At 40.8% G+C, this 26,154-nt stretch overlaps 1 protein-coding gene across 1 annotated transcript in view; it reads left to right on the top strand.

Annotated features, from left to right (window-relative positions):
* Nucleotides 1-200: 200 nt before the first annotated feature.
* Nucleotides 201-26,154, top strand: part of rxfp1 (relaxin family peptide receptor 1) — an 81,718-nt gene continuing 55,764 nt past the window's right edge. The window contains exons 1-2 of the mRNA XM_067388888.1: nt 201-459; nt 2,712-2,861. Of these exons, the coding sequence (XP_067244989.1) occupies nt 417-459; nt 2,712-2,861 (193 nt within the window). The 5' untranslated portion in view covers nt 201-416. The remainder of the gene's footprint in view (nt 460-2,711; nt 2,862-26,154) is intronic.

Below are 26,154 nucleotides of genomic sequence, written 5' to 3'. Positions count from 1 at the left end.
ATTTAAAAGTTTATTTAAAATGTGTCTGAGAATTTAAACATTGAACATAGGCACAGAACATTTTAGTTACAGCACAGATCTATTAAGCATCACCCTCTACACTTGTTTTCCAATTTAAAGTAAAGCGATGTAGTTCATTGTAAAGTCCCTCCCCCAGGTGTCTGTTCGTTGTGCATGTGCCTGCGCTCTCTGCACTCAGTACCCAGTCCGCGCGCGCACAGGAGCGCACTGAGCATCTCGGCGGAACAGTCAGACTTGTCCAAATCCGGCAATTCGCACAGAACTTTCTTTTTCTTTGTTTGACGAGACTGGCAACAACGAACTGCAAAACTCGTTTTTGTGTGTATGTATATCAGTCAGGGGAACATAGAGGGTTTCAACTGTTGTCGGATATCACATTCTCAGTCGCCGTTACCATGCAAGTTCACATCGCCAGCATCTTGCTGTGTGGAGTGTCGGGTGAGTTGCTGTGCTTCAGGTGTTATCCTCATTCATTCTAGAAGGGAAAGCAGACTGATTTCATGATGTTTATCACTCAAATCAACTTTAACTATTAACAGTGAATTTTCACTATCGAAAATAGTTTTAAATCATGTCCATTTTTGCCCTTTGTGGAAGCATGTATTATTCCGTTGCTTTTGATACATTGCCGATTACTGGTGAATATTAATTATTTTATTTTACGGTTACCCATTGAGCCACGTGCGAATAACTTTCAAAGGTCGACTTTTTAGTTATTTTCTTCGTGCATTCGGTTGAGGTTCGTCTTGCAGCCTTAGAGACGTTTTGTTCGTTTTATCTTGAAGACATTTTTTAACAAAACACCAAAGACTTTGTGATATTTAAATCCATAGTTATAAGGTTATTAGAAGAGCACTTGTATTGTCAACGTGCCCTCAGATACAGATAATAATCAAGCCGCTGTTGCTATGGTTACCTCCTCAAGCAAAGGCGATTTGCGAGTTTATAAATTTAGCGCAAGTGTGACTAACTTGTAATACAACGTTCGTGTTATCAATGAAACGGTGTTGAAACTTTTGTAAAAAAAAAAAAAAAAAGACACATTTTTTATATATATATATATATATATATATATGTGTGTGTATATATATTATATATATATATATATATATATATATATATATATATATATATATATATATATATAATATATAATAAAAAAGTATAGAATAGAAGAAGTCTGTGTGTAGGTCAGATTTTGCCTTCATTGAGGGAGCCAGCCAATGGTCACCACAAGGAAAATCAGCTGGATAAACATACTAAACAATGTTTTAATTAATATCTGAAAAAAAAAAAAAAAAAGTTTAAGGGGTCAGTGGATAGGAAATATCTTGAATTTAGTATAACAAATAGAAGTCAATAGAAAGTCCCCACTGTGGTCCAAAAAGACTGTGTATTTGAATACCTATTTGGAATCTACTGTATGATTTGTATAATAACAATAATAATAGCAACATGTTTGTTTTGTCTTGATTGTTGCTTATAGTCTATGTTCTACAATTTGTAGGATGGGAGATTTATCATAAGCAGCACTCAAAAGCAGAAAAACTCATTTTCTTGATCGCAGCACCACTCAATACAGCTGCAGGTCCTCAAAGAAATGTTTTTATGGACTTGTACTACCTGAATAAGAAAAGTTAAGAGAGCAATTGGAGCAAGATGAGTATTTGTGTGGTTGGCAAATATAACTGATGCAATGAGAAGCAGTGCATCATGGCAGTATTGATTTATTGATTCAACTAGAAACCTAAGAATATCTTAATGGAATATTTTATGATATCAGGGAGGGGTTACCTTTCAAAATGTTGTTATTTGTTGAAAATATCTTAATTAGGATCTGATTAAGATCATGTTAATTGTTATAATTTGCGGTGACATTTTATTTTACACTTGAAACTTACAGAACACTTTGCAATAGGCACCCATTCATAAGCTTTTTATAATAATTATAGTATATTAGTTATTAATTATTAATCATGACCTGTACATACAACGGAATAACATATGCTCTGCAGAATCATCCATTATGTTTAAATATTGTCTATCATCTATTAATTTTTTACAGCTTTTATCAATAAGATGCTTTTGAAGTATATCTATATTTTCTCTGTTGTATAAATTCATCCTAGACCTATGCTGTGTAACTCCCATTAAAAGAAAGAAAAAAGCTACTGCGTGATAAATAGCCCTGCGCTGCACGGTCTGCCTCTGAGCTTTTGCTACACTACAGCAATTCTTCACATTGACACACATCTACTTCTTCTGCTGAGATGTATATTCATATAGGTTGCTTTGAGAATGACTTGCAGTAATGTGAGTCATAAAGGTTGTGTTGAGACATCGAGTGAAGAATAAGAATAAAACCTTTTATTAGATTTGTATCAATCATGAGAAAAGTAGCTATGCAGTGCAGGAGCTTTGTGATGTTCATTCTTCAAAGTGGTCATATTTCAGTATGCATTTTAGTTTTTCAAGGAGATTTCTATGACCTCGGGTAATATTTTTGAAAACGTAGGAAAAAGGGCAGTTTTAAGTTAACACGATTGAACATAAATTAAATGTAAAAATACTTTAATATGTTTGAAAAAGGCGTTACACCTCACAGTACAAGAAACAGACAAATGCAGCAGTGCAAGACAATAAATAATGCTCAATTTCTCTCTTTCCCTTTGTCTTTGTCTCTTGTGAAGTGGTGCTGACCATGTTTAATGTATCAGAGGATCAGGCTCACTGCCCATTGGGCTACTTCCCCTGTGGAAACCTCAGTACCTGTCTTCCTCAGCTACTACACTGCAATGGCGTGGATGACTGTGGGAATCAGGCAGATGAGGAGAATTGTGGTTAGTTCAGACTCCTCCTGTCTGTCTCTTGTTATTTCCTCTGTGTGCTGTGTTCCTCTGTGCGCTGTGTCTTCTCCTTTTATTTTTTATTTTATTTTACATTTATAAGGCAATGGTATTGAGCTTTTTTAATAGTCGGTTCTAATTCTGATGTACAGTCTGTGTATGAGTGATTTTTCAGTGACTCTTTCTGTAGGTTAAATCATTACTCCAGTAGGTGGTTTTTTTCAAAAACACTGATTCATTCAGAAAGATGAGTCAATGAATCAATCATGCAAATGAGTCATTGTAAAATGTTAATTCATTTTTTATATATATATATATATAAAATATATTTTTTTTAAGAGTTTATTTGCAAAAATAACTGACTGCTGTGTTATTCTCCACATATAGCACGTTCTGAAACCTAAATACGTTTTGTCAGAAAAGCTGGTATTGTCCATTGTCATCACGAGTTCACGTTTTACAGCAGAAACCAACAAGTGCCCTTGTTCTTGGGCAAAGTCCGTTTTAGTGAATCAGTACGCAGTATTCAGGTCAGGTGACAAGGCTGCTAGTCACTTCAAAAAAGACGTGCTAGCTGAGGGGAGTTTCATCAAAGCTGACTGAAAGTGATCGAGGATTTATAATTTTGACTCCTGCAAGTCCTTGTACACCACGTCTTACTTGTTGAACCCTTGGTTGTCCTTTTGCGTTTGGGTGTGTGCTCGTATATATGTGCGGATCTGTTTGAGTGTGTCTTTGTGTGTGTTTCAGTGTGTGTAAATTACTTGGTTTGGTTTAACATGAAATATGCTTTTGCCAAAAAATGACTGTTGGAGTTATCTGCTTTTGCTAAAAAAACAAACTTTTAATATATATATACAAAACATACTTTCAATGAACTTTAATTTTGTAAGTTACTTGTATTGTTTTGGAATTATTATTACTTAATCAAAACAACCCAACTATATACATATGAAGAGGTCGGTTCCAAAACGCTGTAAATCCATTTTGACTAATTTGAGTAAAAATATGTTTTCTTTACCAAGAAATTTTAGCAAGATGAAAACGCAAACTTTCACATAGCATCTTTTGGTTACAAAAACATTAAACATTGAAATCTAGATTTTGATTTTCAAAGGTTTATTATAAAAACAGATTACTTTTTCCCCAAAATGTAATAAATCCATGACACTTTTTTTTTTTTTTTCTAAATGCAATTAATCCATCAATATAAAAGTTATTTTTCATATTGAAAATACACAACAAAGTAAGTTGATCCACATATATGAAAGCCTCTTAACTTTGTCAATACTAGTCTTATATACAGGCATTTGACTAATAATACATTCAGGCGTCACTCCCAAAATGAATTCGAGTCATCTTGTGAATGTTATAAATTAATTATGTCTCTGTTTGCTGATTAAGGAGTATCTGGCACCACCGCACAGCAAAAAAAAAACGCATGTGCCAAGTACATTGGTATTAAAAACGGCTTTTAAAAACTGTTAATGATTCAGTTTTGGAGACCGTGACAGAAGTTTGATGCTGTCGTGGAACAGCCGGCATTTTTCCTCCTCCCATCTTCCTTGTTTCCTCTTCCCGACTCGAGTGCCTCATCTTTTTGATTAGATTTCGATTACTTACATTTCTTCCCCACCGCAGAAACCACCACAGGTTTATCAATGGCGTCAAAATGATACATTTTTCTGTTTTTGTTGATCACAAAGTACAAAGCAGATAAGGAAAACTAGAATGCCGGGTGTATTCAGAGCGCCAACATTACCGTTTACAGTGTGTGGAATGGTACGCTGCGATTGGTTGAGCGGATATATTCTGTTTTTTGGGGTTTTTTTGCATCTTATCTTTGATTCTTGTGATTTTTCTCTGACTATTTCTCCTCCCCCTTCTCTGTTCTTCATTCTGTCTGTGTGAGGTGCAACCATGTGCCAGTTGAGTTTGCTTTCACTGCTGGATGCTGACTATAATACACAATCAGTCAAATTAAAACAAAGATTTATGCAATTTTCATCTGCACAAAGTGTCATATTTCATTTATCATCTCATCCATCTCCCAGAATAAGCCTATCAGTTAAACAGTTTGGTTTATCGTGGTTTATCAAGCCCCAATTGATTTTGTTCCCCGTGCAGGATTATCCTCTACTAGCCCTCAAAGGTATCTGCTGAGAAAGTACTGATGAAGAACCAATTAAGTTGTAATTGTCCTCCCACCTTAAAATCAAATAGCATTCCTTGATTTGTTAACAATTATCTTCTGATTATTTATTTTTTACAAGACAAAACCCACAGTGCCGTTTATCTTGTGAAGAGGCACTGTGCAAATGGGTAGTAATTTCCCATTGATTCTTCAGTGATCATTTACTCCAGAAATGTCACAACATATTATAATAGAGGTTATGTAGGCAGTTTTGATAATGTCATACTTGTCAGAAGCAGAACATGCCCAGCCATTTGGCTACTGTCTCACAGCATCTGTCAAAGCGACTGTATCAAACTCAATCTTATGTGTCAACATTTGGTCCCTACAGCAGTGGGCACCATGTTTAACCTTGTCTTACTCGCTTTCACAGCCTTTGTACGATGGAGAACAGGGGGAGATTAAAAGGCCTTGCGTCAGTACCAGACTCTAAAAGGTCAGGGCGAAGGGAAATGTCACATTGTACATAATATCTTAAGACATTTACTTGCCCTGTACGTTAAGTCAAGCAGAACAGGATAGACAGGAAGTGAGAAATCCTCTAATGCTTTTCCAAATCCTTGAGATTGGTATTCCGAGCATTTGAGATTCAACTCCCTCCTTTCTTATCACATTCCCCTTGTCGTAACTTAGTTATCAAAGCTTTTTTAGGGCCAGAAAGGTCACTGTTGGATATCTCTGTAAACGGTAGGCATGAATCATCCAGGCTTAGCACCTGGCATGCATGGAGAAGATTGCTCCCGCTGTTCTTCAAAAAGTTGGGTATCAATGAAAGACCAAGTGACCTAAGTGATAAGCTGTACTTGAGCTCTCGAAAGATGATAAAAGTATTTTTTCGAACTAGAAAGAAAATAAATAGTACCTTTTAGATCTGATAGATAATAAAGTTTTGGATAAACAATTGAATACAAAATGAACCCGGGATGCGGGCCCACCCGTAGTCAATCTCATTCTGTCTTTCTCTCATCTGCACTCTCATGAGGATGAAAGACAGGGACACGGCCACATTTTGACTCTGGGTGATGCCATTTGTCATTTTTGCCATGAACGCTTTGAACCTCAAGAGCTTTGTCGGATTGTAAAATTCGAGTCCCTCAGGAGCAGAGTATTCATCTCTGGGCTCATATACATTTTGTCATCACTAATGGTGTGTAGCTTTGATTTAGCATCAGATTAATCTTTGAAACTGAAGATATATTGCTGCACCACGGACAGTCATCCATTATGACGGTGGTTTAGTCTATTCAAAATGATCTTCTATCTCCACATCAGCTTTTTTTACTTTTTTTTTCAATCCTTTTGCTGCCAATATTGACTTCTGTGTGGATTTTCTTCTTCTAGAAAACGTCTTTCCTGTAGCTTTTGTGAATTGTTTCAACAGTGGTTAGAATTTGATTGTTTTGCTAGCTGGCAATTGAGACTCTGACTGTGTCATATGGAGGTTGGATTCTTTCTCTGCCATCCAGCAAATCTAAAATATCTCACCAGGCTTTCTTCTGATTTCATGTTCCGCAATACCAAATAAACAAAGCATTAAGTTAATCTTCTCGGTCAACAAACTGCTACGTCATCCCACCTGTTTATTACTGTAAGTCCCTTCAGCAAGTTATGCTTAGATCCGCTTAGATCAAGCATAATCTAAAACAGTCACATAAAGTTTGATGAAAAGAGGGGAAAACATCATCCTGCACTAACAAATCAGACTTTTTAAACTACTCATGATCACCTTTATTAGAATTTATCATGTTCTATTGTATTTATTGTGGTATATTTTTAACTAAATTGAAGAATTTATAAATTATAATCTGTTAAGGGAATAGATTTTTCAATTAAAGATTTATATTACAACTGTGGCTATAGTTTCTAAATGTGTAGGTTGCTATTTTTTATGACAAATGCTATAGATCAATAATAATAATAATAATAAAAAGTCAACATTGGCCTAAGCATGGTAATAAGAAGTCATCAGTGGTTTTACCTGTAATTATTTCCTTGTTGTAACAAATGCTATAGTTAAACAATTACAAGAACTGTTACTTTTTCATAAGGGCAAGTACAAGTTAGAATCAAGAGCTTTAAAGTTCTTGAATTATTGACTAAACAACTGGTTTTCCCCACGTGTAAAATGTGTTCTGCTATTAATAACAGATAGGGTACAACGGGGCTAAAGGCACACCTTAAGATGTGCTTTTCACTACTCTCAAAGTTTATGATTGCAGGAAAATTATACATGTTTGTACTGAACATTGATGGAGCAACAGATTTTGTGTGAAAATAAATCATAAAAGTGGTTAATTTTGTGTATATATGAGGTGGTAAAACGCCCCCCAGCATGGGGTAAAAGGCACACAGTATTCATACAAATACTTTAGCTAAAATAATATGTTTTTAATAATGTCTAGGTTAATACTTGTTGGAAAAGAATCACTCATTAGCAGTTTTTACTAAAAGTTTGTACTATTTTCTGTTTATTTTGATAAATAAAAGAATTCATTTGTGTTCAATAAATATACTGTCAATAAAAAAGGGCCTGTGTTAAAGCAGAACTAAGTAACTTTTTTTTACCTTCATAAAAAGTCCTTACGATGGTTAATTGACTTGTAGTGGTGTGTTTGAGGCATGCACTAACCTTCTCTGGCACGTCTACGCCAGAATACAGCACTTGCAAGTTGAGCTGCACCGACCCGAAACAATCTCGCCTCATGTTCAAGTTCACGCGAGAGTGACAAAATGCTTTATGGTAATTCAAAAACAATGTATATATTATGACTTTATAAGACAATTTCGAAAATTACCCACCTCCATTGAGTGTACTGTATTTGCAAATTACCCACTTCCTCTTTCTTGTACTGTATTTGCAAAACTACTGCGCTGGTGAGCTTTGTAGTCGTTGTCCAGAGCTGCGCTTGGAGTATTTACGACAGTGTGATTCACTGAAGGAAACTGTAGGGGGAGCTTCGCAAATCTTACTGAGTTCCACTTTAATATAAAAATATATTAAATACAGAAACTAAATTTCATTAAAAAGTAAAGATTATGAAAGCATTGAATGAGATCCCATAATATTTAATATAGATTTAAAGTAATAACAATAAATGATATTTTATTATGAAATAATAATATAATTTTTTTTTTTTTTTTTTTAAATATGATTGTTTCATTAAATATGGGTATTATCTCTAAGATGGATACCCAATTTGATATATTTGCCATCTGAATCTATCCATGTCACATCAAAAAATGGAAAAGTCAGTCAGCTATTCATTATCATGTTAATTATTGTGCCTTTTGCCCCAACATCAGCGGCGCTTTTTACCCCAAATACCGTACTTTTACATATTCTTCCATTATTGAAAAACTGTTGCTAGAATTACCTTGAACAAAACTGAAAATCATTAAGAAGACCTTTGTCTGAAAATACAAACATTAATTAAAATAGATTCTCATTTGCTACTTAAATCAACAACATTTGCACGTACATTTTGAAAAACGGATGTTTAGGAAAGTGCTGCTGCAAGTTTTTGTGCCATCTAGTGGTTTAGAGGAAAATAAAATCAAAGGCGCCTTTTGCCCCGCGGCGTCTTTAGCCCCGTTGTACCCTATAGGAAAAACCTGGCTTTCAGATATTCCAAGAGATGACAGAAAATTAACATTTTTAGTATTAGAAAAATAAAAGACAGTTTTACTTCCCATGGTACTTTGTAAACAAGTTATGTTATCAACCAACTTTGCATGTGATACCAAAAAAGATAATTTTGCAAAAATAAATAAGCAAACAAACAAACACATCAACCCCCCAGTGTTCAAATCAAAACTACGCCCTTGCAACCAAGGAGAAAACCAATGCTTATTTTTTAGAGGCAGTCCAATTGATGGTTAGAGTATAAACCTATACAGGGAGTTTAAATGTTGCAATCTCAGATTTGATGATAAATATTTGAGTTCATATTGAAAATTCCTGACTTTTCATTTCAGATTTTGATATTTTGGGAAATCTAAACACAGTTCGAGATGTTGTTGAGAGTCTATTTCCCTGAAGAAAATTCTGAAAACCTAATGTTTTTAAAAGTTTAAAAGATTTCTTATTACAAGAAACAATTTATATATTAAAGACCTTTTATTATTCCCCCACCCCACAAGTATTAGCCATCTGAGTATTTAATTAACGGCCTTCTAGTTTAAAAGAACAGCAAATCAACAAGGTCATGATGCACAGTTGGATATGTGACTCCAGGCAACTGCTGAAAATGCCTTAATCTCTGATGGATTGGTTAAAGGATTCAACAAACATATTATCATTAATTTTCATACGCTGAGCATGTCACTTTTGTTTTGTTTTAGAAAACGCAGTAGTAAATCCTATTCATTTTGTTTGCTTGGCTTAAAATGTAGACTGCAATGTTAATAAGGTTCCGCACTGTGTATTGATTCAGTGTCCATTCATTAATTCCCAATCACAGAGCCATTATTTATTACTAATTTACAATGCCATTATCGAAATGTATAACTAAAGGATTTTTTAGCCAAGGGTCCATTAAATAAAACTAGTAAAACAAATTTGGCAAAAAAAAAAAAAAGAAAAAAAAAATGAAAAAAAAAGCAAATTCAGAACTGCACACTCACAAAGGCAAGACCGTTGGAGTGTCAGGGCTCTGTCACACAACAAGAATAAACCAGACCGAAGTGACAGAACCCTGATATGCACAGTAGTTAGTCATCACATTAAATGGGACAGAAATTGTCACATTTGCTATATTTATTATAGAGGAACAATGTGGAATGCAATAAACTAATGATGCTGGGGTTTTTTGTTGTTTGTTTTTTGAACCTGAATTGTGCAAACTTTGGCAGTTCAGCGATTGGTTCCTCCTCTTATCATTTCAACACAGTTGCTTTTAAACCCATTTTTGTTTCTAATCTCATAGGAGCTTGCAATTTTTCAGAAATACATTCCAGTTTTGTGTGCAATATGTATCAAATGATCTGTAAAAAGGACTGTGGGTGGTCCATGAGAGTGACTTATTGATAAGCCAAAATAAATTGACTTAAAACAGCAAAGGGTGCCTGCAACTCTAAGAAAGATGAATGTACTAACGTAATAATTGATTAGCAGTCTCTCTCTCTCTCTCTCTCTCTCTCTCTCAGTGCCCTGTAACCTTGGTCATGCCCCAACAGTTCTGTGATTGGAAAATTATTTCATTTACTGTATGTGCTGCACTTTTGCACTAAAATGTAATGAAACATTATTGGAAATGTAAACTTGTGCTTATCTATCTATCTATCTATCTATCTATCTATCTATCTATCTATCTATCTATCTATCTATCTATCTATCTATCTATCTATCTATCTATCTATCTATCTATCTATCTATCTATCTATCTATCTATCTATCTATCTATCTATCTACTTTTGAAGTATGTATATTACATATAAATGTGTGGTATATCATCATGCAGCATGCATGTTTTGGATATTCATAGTCCAACATGGATAAAAAAAACATCACAGAAATTATATAATTAGGTTATGCAAATATAGTGCTTAAACATTTACAAAACTAGGCACATTAATATTCATCTGTGCTTGAGTATCCAGTAGTCCATAGAGAAGAGTAGATGGATGGATGGCGCAATGTATACTTAAGGGGTTAGTTCACCCCGAAATGAAAATTCTGTCATCACCCTCATGCAACATGGTTACGCAGCACGTTTGCGCTTCCGGAAGAGGTTTGTTCGTGCACGTGTAGCAGGTTTGGTTGAGCGTCTGCTTACGTTGAGTTTATGATCAATGTGTTGATCATGCGAGTAAAAGCCTAAATTAAATCTGTTCATCATAACAAGAAATCGATTCTCTTCAGAAAATGTGGACTAAACCACTCAATTTGTATAGATTAGTTTTCCAATCTCTTTATGAAGTTTTTGAAGCGTCAAAGTGAAAGTTGCACACGCATTCAATGGAAGGAAATCTGACAGCATTCTGTCATCAAAAATATCTTAATTTCTTTTCCGAAGAAGATTGAAAGTCTTTCGGGTGTGGAACGACATGAGGGTGAATAATTAATGAGAGAATTTTCATTTTGGTGTAAACTAACCCTTTTAAAATAGATCCTCTTAAAAACAATCAGGAAATGTTTACTCACCTAGTACTCTTGAAGCAGTATTAACAGTTTGTTGAAGCAGCATAATCATACATTTTGCAGGTCTTTAACAGATTGTTTTTTTATTAAAGCAGACATGAATGAATAAATGAACTCAAATGGGTGATGTACTGGCAGTCAAATAAATGAGCCATTTGTTGATTGGGGAGATAGATGAAAATGATCAAAGGGCCATTGCAAAGACATCACAGCTCCTCATAGAAAGTGAGATCTTTTGAGAAAAAGAGTCTGTTGTTTTCCCATGGGCTTCAGCTCTAATTTCAAGCCAGAATCAGACCTTCCCTTGTTGTACAGATATGTTATCTAAAATTGGTCAATGTAGTAATTTAGCATTTAATGAATTAATGATGACTTCAGCTCTGTGGACATTAATAGAATCATAGAGACTTACAAGACCTGAAACCATGGAAATCTTTTCATGTTCACAAAGGCTCTGTGTTTTTTGCTCTACAAGTGGCTGATCCCTACATCCAGAGCTTTGTTTATAAATTTTAGATATTTTTTAATGAAATATGTATCAAAGCCTGTATCCAGGGGTGGATCTACTGGGGTGGCATGGGGTGACAACTGCCACCCTAAGAAAAAGCTTTGCCACCCCATCTGTCACCCCAGAATTATCACATAGTAAAATATAAACGTAAGTAGTGTTTCAAGTAGCAGCGACGCTTCAATGTGATGACCTAAAAAAAGACAGGATAACGCAAAATAATGTCAAGAAACATGTCTTTCAATAAACTGTGCATGATGGTTGAACACGCACGCAGCACACCCAGTTTAGTCAGCTTCATTAACAAATGACTCTTTTGAACCGGTTCTTTGGGAGTCAAAAACACTGCGCAGCCACGTTCACTTACGCTTTTTTCCCCCATGTGTTCATGAATTGGAAAATTACTGCTTCCCAGCTTACTCAGAAGTCCAGTGAGAATATGTCTACGATTCATTTTGTTTGGCGAGCCGATTCACCGACCGACCGCTCCACTTTCATCATGGATAAAGGTCTTTTTCCCATCTGACGAAACAATAACATGAAATCAATAAGAAGATCCCGATCACAGAAAATAGTAGTAAGGTAGTTAGGTAATAATCTAAATGTATTTGAGCTTTTCTCGATTGCTAACACATTATCAGTGATTCAGTTAGCCCAGTTTCCCAAACCATTTGTTCAGTTCTCAAAACAAAGACACATTTCTCAAAACATTTAACAATGACAACATTAGGTAGCAAAACTGATGACACACCAGCCAAAATCTGAGAGAGACCTGAAAGAATCATTTACAGGGGTTTTAAACTTACACCGTACCAGTACTTTAGATGAGGGAAATTTCACTATTCTATGTACAGTAAACTGTAGCACGTTGTACACCCTCAAACTTGTGATTGTCAACTTTCTTTGTAGCCATTTGTTATGTGAACTGTATTTTTGCAGAGAAATGACTGCCTAGGGATATATTCTTGTTTCAGAAGACCAATACACTGCTATAGTGCTGTACATACTGTAATGAAATTTGGCCAAATGTGCAGAGGATACTGAATTTACTTTTAATGTAATTGACAGTATACTGTATTAAAGTGCATACCAAGTTCATACATATTTTTTCTCATGCTTTTCATCTACTGCAAGATCACTTTACAATAGTAAAATAAAAAAAAATCCCTCCAAAAGTTCATTGCTTATATTTTACTGTATCTGTATCTGCATCTGTAAATTTATTTTTGTATAATGTAGTAGACACTGAGCTGCAAAATAATTCCTGAATCCCAATAAGAGGTTTTTGTTACAGTTTATTTGTTAAGTTTTGTGTGTCATCTGATGCCAAAGTTTGATTTTGTCAGACAATAATAAGTTTTTGACTAGAACATTTTATTTTGACCTGGAAGTTTGAGGTTTGAGTTGGTGTATAGTTTTGAGATTGTGTTTATAGTTGTGAGAAAATGGTGAATTGTTTCATGAATTATTAAAAAAGTGTTGCTAGGTGGTTGCTAGGAGATTCTGGGTGGTTTCTAGGCTCTTGCAGTTGCTGGGGTGTTGCTAGTTAATAGGGTGTTCTGGGTGAACACACACAGATATTCTCACCTCTGTTAACAGAAACTCAAAAATTGTTTGTTGCTCTTTAACTTGCACTAAAATGTGACATATACCATCGAAGTAGCCTGTGTAATATTAATAAAACTTCTCATCTCCTTTAGTGATACAAGATAAGACTCATTTAGAATCTGTTTGTATTTTTCATATAGTGTTGAGACTTGGTGCCATCATGGATATTGAAATCTTGTTATTTATTTTTAATTTTAAATGGAAAATACACTGCCCTCCAAAAGTTTGGAAACACCCCTGGCAAAGTGTGGTTTTGGATGATATCAGCATAAATCCGTATCATTTTTTGGTGCAAATACATTAAAGTAACATTTGACATTATCATTGAAGACCAGCAATAATAATTTTCAATTTGATTACATAATAATAGCAATATATACCTGTCAGACATGCCCCTTTTCCAGCTGTGATGCCTGGTTACTGGTTTAAACTTGGCCCAGGTTTGTAAAAGATTTTTAGGTCAGCACACCTTAATAGCTTCAACAATTGATTAAGTTTTAAGCCAATTAAGTTTAGAATACAATGAACCAATTAGAACCCAGTTTAGGTCATATAGCTGCTAATGGTGGATATTTTGATGAATCGAAAATTTAAGTTTTTTCTGTGTATAAACTGTTTATGTAATAAAATATGTTTTTGTAGTTTGTGCTGTCCCTTATCAGTGCAAATTCATGCCACTATTGTCCAAAACTCAACTTTTCTAGGGCATTTCCAAACTTTTGGAGGGCAGTGTAGATGCCCTTTGTGGTAATGCAATGTTTGTGAACTCAGCAACAGCGGTTTATTTTTGTAGAAATGTGTTACATATAAACTGAAAATACACTGTTGCTTGTCACAGAAGAGCAATAGAAAGATATGTAAGAATGTGTGCTGTTAGGGGAAGACTAATAGAATATGTAAAAATGACAAGCAACTGCAAATTTTCAGCTTACATGTAACACATTTCTACAAAAATAAATGTGCTGTATAAATAAAAATGTTTAGTCCTATTATATTAGGTGTCTTTAACTACTTTGTACTAAAATGTATTATTGTGTACATACATTGTGTACAGACATGTTTTTATGTTGTACTTATTTAAAACAAAACAAACAAACAAACAAAAAATACAGCTGTAATTATCATGTTGAGCCTTCCGTTACCCCTTAACCCAACCCTAAACCTACCCATACCACCAAACCCACTAACCTTCTCCACATCAATAGCAGCAATGCAATATTTTGGAATACAACATGAATACAATAAGTACACTTGTAACACAGTTCGTATATATATCAAAATAAACAAAGAACAAAACGAAAGTAATGCCGGCAGACCCTCGCGGACGTCTGCCGGCCACACAAACATAATAAAACATAAAATAAAGTCCAGGCCTGGTCCTCTCTCGTCCTTCACTGTCATCACTCCTCCTTTTATGCCTCCGGAGCTCCTCCGTGAGAAACTCGAGGCTGGCGCGCCTCCCATGTGATGCTCATTATCACTCGCGTCACCGGCCTCACGCCGTTCCCTCACAGCTCTCGCCCGCCCTGCTCGTCACAACACTGTACTTATTTTTTTTATGTAAGTACATAGTCGGTAAGGACACCTAATATAAAGGTGTGTCCATTTTCTTTTTGTGTCCTTGTCCTTGTAAATTTTTACCTACTGCTGTAAAAAGCTCAGTGTGAGACACAAGAGCATTCATCTAGACATTCTTGTATAGTGTAGAAAACAGTGTCAACTAAAGAGTAGAAAACACATGCAATTTGTATATAACAAATATTTCCATAGTGATAAAACATCAACATTTTGACCAGTGTGGTTCAATGACAATGTCAAAAACACTGGCAATGACCAATTTACTGACACAATAACTAGGTTTTGAAGGATTAATTAAATGTTTTGAGTGAGTAACTACATTTTGCAGACATGCAATTTAGTTCTGATGTTCCAGCGAACAGTTGTGTCAATTGCACTTAAAGTTTAGAGAATGTTAAGACAGTTTCAAAAAATGTGCAAAGCGATTGAGAAAAACTATAATTCTAAAATTAATTCTAATATTATCACACACACATGTACTTCCAATATTTTTCCGGTTGAATCAAATTGCAATCAAAGACTTTATTTTTTTAAATTGAGCACTCAAATTTAAAGGAATCGTGACAGCCCTCTCTTGTAATGAATGCCACTTCAGTTCTACTTTGAGTATGAATTATCATATGCAGTAAAAGACAGAACACCACATTGCAGACGTTGTAAAATGTTTGCCACAAACTCAACTCTGTCATGCTGATATTGCGAGATCTCATGGCACAAGATCTTGTCAAACCCCTAATACACACACACACACACACACACACACACACACACACACACACACACACACACACACACACACACACACACAAACACACAAACACACACACACACACGGTTCTGTCATGAAACTCTAGATGGTGCAGGCCTATAGCTCCTTAAGTGATTACCTTATCTGCTTGCAATCACATCGTTCTCTAAAGGGCATAGCTGATTGGTTCCTGCTGTATAAGTAGCCAATGAGCTTACTGCTCAACAAATACTTGGGCAGCGTCTGCGTAGCAATTTACAGCACTCTTTCAGAAACCCTCCACCCTCCCCAGCTCCACCTGTATAGATCTCCTGTGGGTAATTTATGTACATTGTATTGTGCAGCAGAGTAGTAAATCTATTCTGCCAAGACAAAACATCTCAACACTGTCATATCCATTTGTCACGGAAAAGAAGACTGGATACAAATGCAAGTTAATATCTCACGCCAGGTAAGTAGACCACAAAACACACAGCAGCAACACAGACGAAAGGAGAGGGGTAACACAGGGACTTCGATGGGCGATGAAGTGTCCGTGATGAATGATGGTCCTGAATGGTGAGTCCGTGTGTCCGTGTGAGTATCCGTGAATGAAATCCAGAACGAGTAATCCAACGAGACAGACAGGTAACAGGGAACAGCGACGAGAATCCAATCCAGGAACAAGAAACACGAGAAACAACGGGACAACACCAGGACTACAACAAACGATCTGACAAACATGAGACGAAAGACAAGGCGTTATATCAGACAAGGCTGATCAGCAATCAGCGGCGACGCCCACACAGAACAATCAAGTGACACATCCCAAAACCTACAAACAGACAACAGTATGAGACAGAGGATTAGTGAACCGTGACAGTACCCTCCCTCCTAGGAACGCCTCACGGCGTTCCCAGAACTCCTTACCTGTTGATTGTAATCATCAATAAGGGAGTGATCCAGAATGTCCCTAGCAGGAACCCAACTGCTCTCCTCCGGACCGTAACCTTCCCAGTCCACCAAGTACTGGAATCCGCGTCCCCTCCGCCTAGAGTCCAGAATACGATTAACCGAATAGGTTGGTTCCCCGTCTACGAGTCGCGGCGGAGGAGGAACCGGAGTAGGCGGATTAAGATGAGAACGGAAAACAGGTTTATTTTTGGACACATGAAAGGCGGGATGAATCCTCCTGTACGCCGGAGGCAATTTAAGGTGGACTGCCACTGGACTAATAATTTTAGTGACAGTAAACTGGCCAATGAATTTGGGAGCAAGCTTATTGGCAACGGAGCGGAGCGGAATGTTCTTAGTAGGAAGCCACACTTTTTGACCCACGACGTATACGGGAGGCTTCGACCGGTGGCGGTCGGTCTTAGCCTTTGTACGTGCCCTCACTTGCAGCAGAGTCTCGCGGGCTCTGTTCCAAGTGTGGCGGCACCTCTGGACAATGGCGTGAACGGAGGGGACCGCGACCTCGGACTCCAGACTGGGAAACACAGGTGGCTGGTAACCTAGACTACATTCAAATGGAGAAAGGCCCGTAGAAGACACTGGCAGTGAATTGTGAGCGTACTCAATCATAGAGAGTTGTTGACTCCAGGAGGAAGGATTCTTGGACGCCAAACATCGCAACATTCGCTCTAAATCTTGGTTGGCCCTCTCAGTCTGACCATTGGTCTGGGGATGGAACCCAGAGGAAAGACTAACCGTCGCCCCCAGTAACTTACAAAACTCCTGCCAGAATTTGGACACAAATTGGGGACCCCTGTCAGAAACCACATCCACCGGGAGGCCATGTAACCGGAAGATGTGATCAATGACCGTAACCGCTGTCTCCTTAGCAGAGGGTAATTTGGCTAAGGGTATAAGATGGGTCGCCTTCGAGAATCGGTCCACCACGGTCAAAACAACCGTATACCCTTGGGAGGGTGGGAGGGCGGTAACAAAATCTAGTGCGATATGGGACCAGGGTCTCGAAGGGACAGACAGAGGTTGGAGTAACCCATCTGGAGGTCGGTTGGAAGTCTTACCAGTGGCACAAACTGAACAAGCCAAAACAAAACTGCGAATATCACGAGCCATAGCTGGCCACCAGAATCGTTGGTTGACTAAAAACCTAGTTCGATTAACCCCTGGATGGCAAGCCACGTTGGAACAATGACCCACTTGATAACGCAGGACCTTAGCCCCTCCATCACAAACAAACGGTTCGGTGGGGAGGCGTTACCCCTTCTAAGGCCGCTAGGACCTTCGATTCGACCTCCCATGTAAGAGTGGAGACCACTAACGTCTCGGGAAGAATACACTCGGGAGTGGACGGGCGTTCGGAGGGGTCAAAAATGCGAGAAAGAGAATCGGGCTTGATGTTCTTGGAGCCCGGGCGGTACGATAGAGTAAAGTCAAAACGTCCGAAAAAAAGTGCCCACCGAGCCTGCCTGGAGTTGTGCCTTTTAGCCGATCGTATATACTCTAAATTCTTGTGATCAGTCCAAACAATAAAGGGAACCCCCGATCCCTCTAACCAGTGACGCCATTCTTCCAACGCTAATTTGACTGCCAACAACTCTCTGTTACCAATGTTGTAATTGCGTTCGGCGGGAGATTAACGATGCGAAAAATACGCGCATGGATGCATCTTGTTGTCTGAGGGAGACCGCTGGGAAAGAACTGCACCTACCCCCACCTCTGACGCATCGACCTCCACCACGAACTGACGCGAAGGATCAGGGGCAATCAAAATAGGAGCCGAAACGAAGCGGCTCTTCAGTTTGACAAATGCAGCGTGGGCTGCATCTGACCACCTGAAGGTCGTTCTGGGGGAGGTCAAGGCGGTCAGAGGCGCGGCTAGTTGGCTGAAATTGCGAATAAAACGCCAGTAAAAATTAGCGAAACCCAGAAACCGCTGTAGGGCCTTATGGGAATCTGGGTTTGGCCAATCCACCACAGCCTTAACCTTGTCAGGATCCATGCGAATTCCCTCAGACGAGACGATGTACCCTAGAAAAGAAACAGACTGTGCATGAAATTCGCATTTCTCCGCCTTGACAAAAAGCCCATTCTCTAGCAGCCGCTGAAGCATTCGTCTGACGTGTTGAACGTGTTCCTGGAGAGACGATGAAAAAATCAATATGTCGTCCAGGTAGACATATATGAACTGGTCAACCATGTCTCTCAACACGTCATTGACGAGTGCCTGGAAGACCGCAGGCGAGTTGGACACCCCGAGGGCATGACCAAGTATTCAAAGTGCCCTCTGGGGGTGTTGAAAGCGGTCTTCCACTCATCCCCCTTCCTGATGCAGACCAAATGATAAGCGTTCCTTAAGTCCAATTTAGTGAAAACGGACGCTCCTTGGAACCTCTCGAAAGCTGAAGACATCAACGGCAAAGGGTAGGTATTCTTTACCGTGATGTTGTTCAGCCCCCGGTAATCAATACAAGGTCGCAAAGATCCGTCCTTCTTCCCCACAAAAAAGAACCCCGCCCCCGCTGGAGATGAGGAAGGGCGTATGAACTTAGCCGCTAGAGAATCAGAAATATATTTCTCCATGGCCTCCCTCTCAGGAACAGACAGAGAGTAAAGTTTGCCTTTAGGCGGAGACTTACCGGGAACTAAATCTATCGCACAGTCATAGGGACGATGAGGAGGAAGAGAAGCAGCCCGGGACTTACTGAACACTTCCTTCAGATCGATGTACTCCATGGGCACGTTAGACAAATCCACCGCCTCCTCCTGCAAAACAGAAACAGACACCGTGGGACAAGCAGACAAAAGACAAGACTTGTGACACTGGGTGCTCCATTCAGTGATGGTTCCTTGTTGCCAGTCAATGCGGGGATTGTGTTTAGTGAGCCAGGGATGTCCAAGAACAACGGGTGCATGAGGTGAGTCCATGAGCAAAAATTGGGACTTGTCAGTGTGATTACCAGATGTGACGAGGGTGATGAAATCAGTAGTATGGGAAACACTGGGAAGAGACTGTCCATTGAGAGCGTTGACTGATATGGAGTGCGTCAGAAGTGATGTGGGTAAACCGTGTTGTCGTGTGAAAGAAATGTCCATGAAGTTGCCCTCCGTCCCAGAGTCCAGAAGTGCGTCGCAGGTGATGTTATGCGTTGCCCATCTCAGTCTTACCGGGAGGAGGGTGGCTGGCAAGGACTTCTCGGCGGAGATCCCGCCCGATAGTAGCCTCGAATTTACTATCGGGCTTGGTCTTTTACCGGGCAGGTCCTGATGATATGTCCTGACGCCCTGCAGTACAGACAGAGACCCTGGGACCTCCGCCTCTCTCTCTCCTCCCGGGAAAGCCGAGCTCTCCCCACCTGCATGGGCTCAGGATCGGAAACCGGACCGACCGTATCCACCACGGAGGAAAAACGACTGCCGCCTCCGCTGTGCTTCTCTCCAGATTCTTCTAAATGCTCTAACCTCTGTAAACGAGAGTCCACACGTAGAGCCAGCTCAACCAGTCCATTGAAGGTCTTAGGTAGGTCCAGTGCGTAGATTTCAAGGTGGATACGATCGGCCAGCCCATGCAGGAACACATCCCACTGCGCCTCCTCGTTCCACCGGCACTCCGCCGCAAGGGTGCAGAACTGAATGGTATAGTCGGCGACCGTGCGGTTGCCCTGTTTCAGAGCGGTGAGTTGACGGGCGGCCTCCTTTCCTGCCACCGCACGGTCGAACACCCTCCTCATCTCGGCGGAGAGTGGCGGGAACGAGGAGCAGCATTGATCTTGATTTTCCCACACCGCCGTTCCCCAGAGTGCCGCCTTTCCGGTCAGGAGGGTTAGAACAAACGCTACCTTAGATTCTTCCTTCTCGAAGGTGCGTGGCTGCAGAGCAAAGTGAAGAGAACACTTGTTAAGAAAACGCTCGACAAAAATCTGGCTCACCAGCATAGCTCTGTGGGACGGGAAGGCGGGGCTCAGGCAGGTCTCTCTGCTCCGGTGATGATGGGGGAACAGGCGGCGGGGCTGGTGCAGTGGGAGCGCGAAGTTGTTGCAGCTGCTGGGAGAGCTCGGACACCTGTGTTACCAACGCCTGAACAGCGCGTCCGGTGGAAGAGATGCTCTCCTGCTGCTGATCCATGCGAGAAATACTGTGGTTGATGAACTCCGTGAAAGCTGCTGAACTTGCTGCATCCATGGTTGGTCAGATCGTTCTGTCACGGAAAAGACTGGAAACAAATGCAAGTTAATATCTCTTTAATAGAGCTTCACGCCAGGTAAGTAGACCACAAAACACACAGCAGCAACACAGACAGCAGGAGAGGGGTAACACAGGGACTTCGATGGGCGATGAAGTGTCCGTGATGAATGATGGTCCTGAATGGTGAGTCCGTGTGTCCGTGTGAGTATCCGTGAATGAAATCCAGAACGAGTAATCCAACGAGACAGACAGGTAACAGGGAACAGTGACGAGAATCCAATCCAGGAACAAGAAACACGAGAAACAACGGGACAACACCAGGACTACAACAAACGATCTGACAAACATGAGACGAAAGACAAGGCGTTATATAGGCAGGTGTAATGATCCACAGCTGCCGCTGATCAGCAATCAGCGGCGACGCCCACACAGAACAATCAAGTGACACATCCCAAAACCTACACACAGACAACAGTATGAGACAGCGGATTAGTGAACCGTGACACCATTACCATGCCAAAAGCCGCTTTTCCACCAACGGTTTGTAATCACATCTGGAACCGTTCCTTACCATTCTAAGAACTGTTCGGTTCTTAGAATGGTAAGGAACGGTTCCAGATGTGTTTCCACTGGAGCCTGGTACAGCATGGCACGATTACAAACCGTTCTTGGCCCGGAATTATCAGCACGGTTGTCTAACTGAATTGTGCTGCTTGTAGAATCCATGAAGTGATGTCAACACACAGGACACACTTGTCAGTTGCCTGGCTACCAGTTTCTCCATAGCTGGCTAAGCACTCTATTTGAGCGATGTAAACACAAATTCATAAAACATTTAAAAGAAATATCTAATCATCCACCCTAATGCTGTTACAGTACAGAAGGGGACAGAGACACATGAATGCAGGTAATATAGTTTATTGAACAACCAGTTGCAGAAACGGAGTGCAGGTAAGTGATGGCAAATGAGACAGATGACAGATATGGATACTGGATTAATACTTGTCTTTTCTCTTGCAAATATCGTTGACAGATGACAGACTAGAGCTGAGAAGACTTGGGAACATGCTGGAGACAGGTAATTATCTTGGAAGGAGTCCTTGAGGTAAGCATACAGGTAAGACCATGTGCGAACGAGACCGCACAGTGATTGTGTGAGTGCGTGTGCCTTTTGTGCTGCTGCTGATCTGTCAACAACCACCAGTATGCAGATACAATTATCTGAGGCAGGAAGGTCAGTTATAAAATCTACTACTAGGTGTGACCAGGGTCAATTGGGAGTGCAGGTAGAGGCTGGAGTTTTTCGGAGGGAAGATGCCGTGGACTTTTCGAGATGGCGCATTCCTTGCATCCCTGCACATACCTTCTGACATCCGATGCCATGTTCGGCCACCAGAAGCATTCTTTAAGCAATGAAAGGGGTTTCATTGACCCCAGGGTGGCCAGTGCCCTGTGACACGTGAGATGCGTGAATGAGGGGAGTGCGCCGTGTCCGGGTGACATAGAGCAAACCTGATGGGCAACCCGGCAGAGCGTTGGTGGAGGCATTGGTCTCAGGCATTGTCTCTTCAGACCAGACAATGGGATTAATGAAGAGCTTCTTGGACAGATTTGGTTCAGGAGTTTCAGAGCTTTCTTTAGGACCATGGATGCGAGATAGGGCGTCGGCTTTTACATTCTTGGATCCAGGGCGATAAGAGATGGTGAAATTGAAACAAGTGAAAAACAGAGCCCATTGTGGGTTTAGTCGTTATGCATCTCGAAGATATTCCAGGTTCTTGTGGTCAGTTAGAACAACAAACGGATGTTTAGCTCCTTCGAGCCAATGCCTCCACGCCTCGAGGGCTAGCTTGATGGCGAGAAGCTCCCTGTTTCCAATGTCATAATTGATCTCTGCCGGGTTGAGTTTGCAGGAGAAGGCACATGGGTGAACTCTACTTGAGTTCCCCTGCTGCTGTGACAGGACCGCTCCCACTCCGGTGAGGCATCAACCTCCACGACAAAGGGCTTTTCAGTATCAGGATGTACCAGGAGGGGAGCGGTGGTGAAGGCTTCTTTAAGAGTCTTGAAGGCTTGGGTGGCGGCTGGGTTCCAGGACAGAGACTTGGGCTTACTGCATAGGAGGTTGGTGAGTGGAGTGGAAATGATACTGTAACCTTGAATGAATCGTCGATAGAAGTTTGTGAATCCTAGGAATTTTTGGAGCTCTTTTATGGTCGTGGGAATGGGCCAGTCCTTGATTGCAGTCACCTTCCTCTTGTCCAGCCGGATGCCACTGCTATCGATGTAGTACCCAAGGAACTGCACTGAGGACTGGTGGAAGGTACACTTCTCTGATTTGAGGAACAGGTGGAATTCCCTCAGGCATTGCAGGACCTCCGCAACATGGTGGCGATGGTCAGCCATGCTCCAGGAGTAAATCAGGATGTCATCAATGTATACCAGGACTGACTTGTGAAGGAACTCCTGGAGCACCTCATGGATGAAATCCTGGAATACGGAAGGGGCGTTGACAAGTCCATACGGCAAAACCAAATATTCATAATGGCCAGTAGGGGTCACAAATGCGGTCTTCCGCTTGTCCCCCTCACGTATCTGGATGAGGTTATACGTGTTGCTGAGGTCCAACTTGGTGAATACGGTGTCACCTCAGAGATGTTCTAGTGCAGATGGGACGAGAGGAAGTGGGTAACAGAACTTTACGGTGATCTTATTGAGTGCTCTGTAAACAATCAATGGCTGCAAGCCTCCGTCCTTCTTTGCCACTAAGAAAAAGCTGAAAGCAGTAGGGGAAGTAGACGGGCAGATGTAACCTTGTGACAGAGCCTCTTGGATGTATTCCTCCTTGGCCTTCTCCTCTGGGATGGACAGGGAATAGATTTTCCTGTGGGGCACTGGCTCACCCGGAAGCAGATCAATGGCACAGTCCCATGGCCAGTGTGGAGGCAGCGTGGAGGCTTTCTTGGGGCAGAAGACATCGCTGAAGTAGGCGTAACATGGGGGAATGTCCACTGAATGGTTCTCAATGGGGCTTTCAATGGACGTGGCACAGATTGGGTTGGGACTGGAAACTCAGAGAAACAATTCAGAAAACAGTTGTCGCCCCACTTCAGGATTTTCCACAAAATAACTGGGTTATGCTGCTCCAACCACGGGCGCCCTAGAATCACGTCAGCAGTGGATTCCTCCAGTACCAGCAGATGGAGTTGCTCCAGACAGGATGCCGACGTGAATCTGGATCAGGCCAGCGCTGAAGTGCACTTGTTTTTGACTGAGGGGCCTTCCAGTTACCGAGTGGATCTGGTAAGTCAACGGCGTTGCAGTAGTTTTGAGCTTGAGCTGACGGCAGAGAGTGCCAGAGATGAAGTTGCTGGCTGACCCAGAATTGAGGAGGGCACTGACTGGAAGAGAAACACCACCAGCAGTAAGGTTTACAAAACTGGTGAGTAGTTTCATCTTATTTATAGAGGGAATAGTCACACTCACCATGGGACGAGCTGGACGAGTGGGGCATTCAGAGATGTAATGCCCAGATAATCCACAATAGAGATATAAATTCTCGGTCAGCCGTCTACACCGCTCAGTCATAGGCAGACAAGAATTTTCCACTTGCATGGGTTCGTTGGCTGGTTCTGGGGCGCTGACGGATTCTGGTCAAGGGAGTGAAGATGGAAATAACGGCTGGCCCTGGTGCTCTTTGAGACACAACTGCATACGAGTATCGAAGGGAATGGAGAGTTTGATAAAACGTTCAAGCCCGATGGAATCCTTGTATGCAGCGAGAAGCAACCGCACGCGTGGGTCCAGTCCTTGTCGATACGTGGTAATGAGGGACTGTTCGTTCCATCTGCTAGTGGCAGCGAGGGCTCTGAATTGAAGAGCATATTCGTTAACAGTCATTGATCCTTGTTTCAACTGATATAATTGCTCACAGATTGAAGAATCCCAGGCAGGTCTTCTGAAGACTTCTTTGAAGTGAGTGATGAAACTGGAGAGAGACTGGGTTATGGGATTTTTTTGGGACCAGAGAGGTTCAGCCCAGCGAAGCGCCTTGCCATCTAACTGAGAAATTATAAACGTTACCTTAGTGTGGTCATCGGGATACAGGTGTGGTTGCATCTCCAGGACCAGCGAACATTGCAGGAGCAATCCGTTGCAATCCTCCGCCGAACCAGAGAAGGGCACTGGTTTGGCCATGGGACTAGCGATGGCAGGTGGTGAGGAAGAGGCGGCGGTGAATGCGGAAGTGCCCGCTGGTGAAGATGCGGGTGAAGTGGTAGAGAGTGCTCGGCGTAATACGTCCACAAGCTCTTGAAATGGATCCGGGGTGCTCATACTGGTGTTCAGCTGTGTTGGTCCGGTCTTCTGTTACAGTACAGAAGGGGACAGAGACACAGGAATGCAGGTAATATAGTTTATTGAACAACCAGTTGCAGAAACGAAGTGCAGGTAAGTGATGGCAGATGAGACAGATGACAGATATGGATACTGGATTGATACTTGTCTTTTCTCTTGCAGATATCGTTGACAGATGACAGACTGGAGCTGAGAAGACACAGTGGAACTCACATGAGACAAGGAACAATGAAGGAGACCTGGGAACACGCTGGAGACAGGTAAGTATCTTGGAAGGAGTCCTTGAGGTAAGCACAAAGGTAAGACCATGTGCAAACGAGACCGGACAGTGACTGTGTGTGCCTTTTGTGCTGCTGCTGATGATGGTGCTGATGGGCTGCAGGTGTGCGTGATTAGAACTCGGGTGATGATGTACGCTGTGTCTGGGTGATGATAGAGCCTGGCATGTCTGCGACATTTGCGGTCATAACGTGGCCATTATTACATCTCATATCATAAGTAAACCATCGATGTATCTTAGGCAAGAGGTCTGAGATGCATCAGAGAAAGAAAAAAATCACTCTAAAAAACTAGAGCTGAATTCTGCACTGTCATTATTAATTCAGAAATGTAATGTGATTTTGTCACTGCTGAGTAGAAAGAATTAAAAATGAGGGTACTGAAAACCTTAACGAATGTTGCATCAACCAGAAATATGCTAAGTTTGTCACTTGTTGACATTGCAGTCCAAAACATCTATTACATCACTTCAAGCTTATGTGTTTATCTAATTGGGGTGACAATCAGTTTTGTTGATCTGCAGGGGTTTTGGAGTTCAAATAATTTACATCTGTGCATCAGAGAATGAGTTGAAACATAAACAGTGTAGGTTGTGATTCCCCAGTAATGGCAGATGGGGGGATGTGTGTTTTTGCTGTATTATTTAGCAGTTCTGAGTCTACTGGTGATTGAGTGATCCAGGGGAAAATCTCTGACAGAATTTGTCAGGACAGAAGTAATCATAAGATTAAACAGAGATGTCTT

The sequence above is a fragment of the Chanodichthys erythropterus genome, chromosome 1 (assembly GCF_024489055.1).
Source record: "Chanodichthys erythropterus isolate Z2021 chromosome 1, ASM2448905v1, whole genome shotgun sequence".
NCBI classification, from domain to species: domain Eukaryota; kingdom Metazoa; phylum Chordata; class Actinopteri; order Cypriniformes; family Xenocyprididae; genus Chanodichthys; species Chanodichthys erythropterus.
The sequence above is the reverse complement of the archived record's forward strand: the minus strand, read 5'-3'. Positions and strand labels throughout refer to the sequence as shown.